This window comes from Eschscholzia californica, unplaced genomic scaffold (genome assembly GCF_041429995.1).
Source record: "Eschscholzia californica isolate CP2 unplaced genomic scaffold, dmEscCali1.0.p SCAF_1, whole genome shotgun sequence".
NCBI classification, from domain to species: Eukaryota; Viridiplantae; Streptophyta; class Magnoliopsida; order Ranunculales; family Papaveraceae; genus Eschscholzia; species Eschscholzia californica.
The window spans coordinates 60,437,669-60,441,026 of record NW_028238198.1 but is presented as its reverse complement, the minus strand read 5'-3'; the positions used below and the strand labels follow the sequence as shown (position 1 = coordinate 60,441,026).

The following is a 3,358-nucleotide window of genomic DNA, read 5'->3' as shown; positions in this document are numbered from 1 at the left end:
CGAGTGCTAACATGTAAGTTTCCCGTTAGAAAGACTATAATTCAAATTTCACCGTTTAGGTGGAAAAACCCGTAATTGAAGCACACAAACATATTGGCGTGTGTTTGTATTCTAATTACGTGTGTGTGTGTATGTATGCTTGAGGATAAAGCAAGAGTGGTTCATGATTCATGGAAAAAGTGTTGGAGTTGGTAAGATATCTAATAGAAGTTGAAGAGAATAATTTTGTTCCAAAGTCGATGGGGTCACTTAATTTATTTTCTTTGTTGTGTCTTGTGTCCACGTTGTTGCCTCTTATGTGATATTTTAAGGGCTTACGATACCCTAAGACAAAAATAACTAAACTGATCTCTTTCAAAGTCCTAATTAATTAAGTTAATCAACCTAGTACCCAGTTGTACTTTTCTTGATTCCCCCTCTCTTTCTCTAAAACCATAACCCAAGCTCCATATCTCATTTTCATCAAAAAAAAAAGCTCCATATCTCATTGCACAGATGCAAAACCAATCCCCTAAAGTTGAAGAATCAAGTGACGTGCACTCATCATGTACAACCAAATGTGATAAAATTCCTTTCTTTTTCCAAGGTAGTGGGTTGGGGCCTTGGGGTGGAGTTGGTCAATCACCAGACTAGTTCTTCAATAGTGGGCCCAACATTCACCATAGTCCGACCGACCTCTCCCAAAGCCCATTTCAATCGAGTTAATTTTCCATTTTCATCATATGTGGTAGAATAATTCAAAGTTGGTGTATATCGTGTAACGTAATCAGGCTCGAATATTACATTTGGCTTTGAGCTTGGTATGTCGCTTTTCGAATGATTAAATGAGTTTAGCCATGGGTTAAACAATAAAAAAACAAGCATATTTCTTTGTTATTAACCAAACTCAACATTGGAAATCCAAATTACAATCCGAATTCCAATCCCTTTAGAAGTTGCAAGAACAAAATTCATATTTAATTATAATATTTGATCTAATTCCAATTTTATACCTTCCTATAGTTCTTTAATATAATGAACTGGCAAGATAAATTAAAGAAAGCAAAATTAATTATTTATTTTAGTTTTTTTCCCTATTTTTAACAACCAAATGGTTGTATTTAATAGACCTACTCATGATTCTTCTTTCCATTTTTTTGTCTTTTGTTTGAAGAAATCTAAGATGAGAGGAAGGGTACTTTAGACATAAAAACATGTCAACCCAACTATGTCTACCCTCTTCAATTCTCTCTCATCCATTCCATTCAAGTGAGGAGAGAAAGACCCATCTTTCTCTCTCTTCTCTCTTCTCTCTCTTCTCTCTCTCTCCAATGAGAGATATGGCTTCTTGTTTCAATGACTATGCAGTAAGGATATCAGATAATACAACCTCTTCATGTACAAGCACATCAAGTTTAGCATGTTATCCAACAAATCTTATGCCTTCAACTAAAAATGCAGTATCTTGTCTTTACAAAGCCAAGCTTATTTCAACTCAAAAGCAATTCTACATCACAATTTCTTGGATCAAGAACAACACAAATCAAGGTCTTACCATCAAAGTTGGCGAAAACCCATCTATCAACGACGTAAAATTCACTACGGATTATCGCTTATTCAAGCGAAAGAAAGGTACCCGAAAACTAGAACAAAGTAATTCAAAGATTGAACTTTTTTGGGATATCTCCATGGCTAAGTATGGTATAGGACCAGAACCGGTAGACGGATTTTACGTAGCGGTTATTGTTGATTTAGAACTAGTCCTTCTTCTAGGTGATATGTTAAGTGTTGAAGAATTAGCATCAAAGAATTTCATTTCAGGAGTTCATCAAATATCAAAATTCTCATTAGTTTCAAGAAGAGAACATTTTTATGGCAACAATCTTTATTCAACAAAGGCGAAATTCTGTGAAATAGGAATGACCCATGATATATTGATCAAGTATACAAGAGAAGAAGGACCCGTTTTATCGATATGTATCGATAAGAAGAAGGTTATAATGGTGAAGAGATTACAATGGAATTTTCGAGGAAATCGAACTATTTTCTTAGATGGGTATTTGATTGATTTGTTGTGGGACGTTCATGACTGGTTTTTTAATCCAGGAAATGGGAATGCTGTTTTTATGTTTAGGAGAAGAAATGGTTTGGATACCAAATTGTGGTTAGAAGAAAATGTTGGGGAAAAACAAGAACAAGATAGAGTTGAATTTTCATTGTTGATTTATGCATCTAAGAAACCCATGAATTAATTACTAGTTTTTCTCATTACTAATTCATGACTTTTTTTGGTTTTGATATATATATTTTTTTCTTATTTCACTTTAAACTTGTAATTTGATTTTTTTTTTTTTTTTTTTTTTTTTGTTTTGGTTTAAATGAAAGATGTGATATGTAAGATTGATACAAGATCATGAATTATTGGCTCTGGTGAGTAAGATGTGTCTCTCCTCTCTCTCTCTTCCCCTATGTCTCTCTCTCTCTCTTTTGGTCAATGTAACAAAAATGGTTCTGAATCACATGAGTGTCTTATTATCCAGGATTGGGAATTGGATTTATGATTCTGGTTCAGAAACAGTCTTGACATGTCTGGGTCAGAATCTGACACCATAAGACAAAATCCCCATCACTACAGCACTTCTTCACTAGGAACAAATTACTTTATGGTGCATCTATAAGCCCACCTCATTGATACCCTGGTTTGAATTTTCTGTATGGGACTCACGGACTAGTCAGGTTCGAGAACACTTGGATTGGGTCTAACCCGTGTTGAGCTTGAAAAACACATATCGAGGGCAGTCCAGGTGTTCGGTCGATGAGCTTCGGATTATTCAGTCTGAGACCTACAAAAATTGGCAAGAGTGAAAGCGAGCTTGAGCAAGGAGGTGGGGTGCTCTTAGAGACATCCGTTGCTTTACTATATGAAGTTTTTCTTTTATTTAAGACTCTAGGTTTTAGTTGATCTAAAAGGTTGATAAATGACTTGAAATTGTTCTGGATTTTATGGAACCAATTTGGTTAGTAATCGGTTCATGTTCCAGTCCAATGTAGAATCAGGACCATTATAATATCAAAAAAGATAGTTATTTCTTTTTTGGGCCCCTACTTTGTGACTAATTTTCTTTTTAGCCCCCTACTTTTCATAAATTCAAATTTGACCCCCTATTTTAAGGTAAATGTCAAAACTACCCTTCTTATGATATTTTTTTCAAAATAAAATTTTCCGGCCGCCGACCTTCAAAGGAGAAGAAAGAGGTAAGCTGGAGAGATGTGTGGTGAAGAGAGATGTGAGGCGGAAAGAGATATTTTGTAATTAATTTTATTTTCAAAAAATATTATATGAAAGGCAGTTATGATATTTACCTTAAAATAGGGGGCA

The 3,358-nt window shown here is 34.7% G+C and overlaps 1 protein-coding gene across 1 annotated transcript; it reads left to right on the top strand.

Annotated features, from left to right (window-relative positions):
* Positions 1 to 1,173: 1,173 nt before the first annotated feature.
* LOC147567961 (uncharacterized) lies at positions 1,174 to 2,417 on the top strand. The gene has a single exon (XM_086670267.1). It carries the CDS (start codon positions 1,194 to 1,196, stop codon positions 2,229 to 2,231), a length of 1,038 nt encoding a protein of 345 aa, XP_086526393.1. The 5' UTR covers positions 1,174 to 1,193; the 3' UTR covers positions 2,232 to 2,417.
* Positions 2,418 to 3,358: the final 941 nt, after the last annotated feature.

What these genes read in the sequence shown, in the direction of transcription:
- LOC147567961 (XM_086670267.1), top strand. Translation starts at nt 1,194, where the DNA reads ATGTCAACCCAACTATGTCTACCCTCTTCAATTCTCTCTCATCCATTC.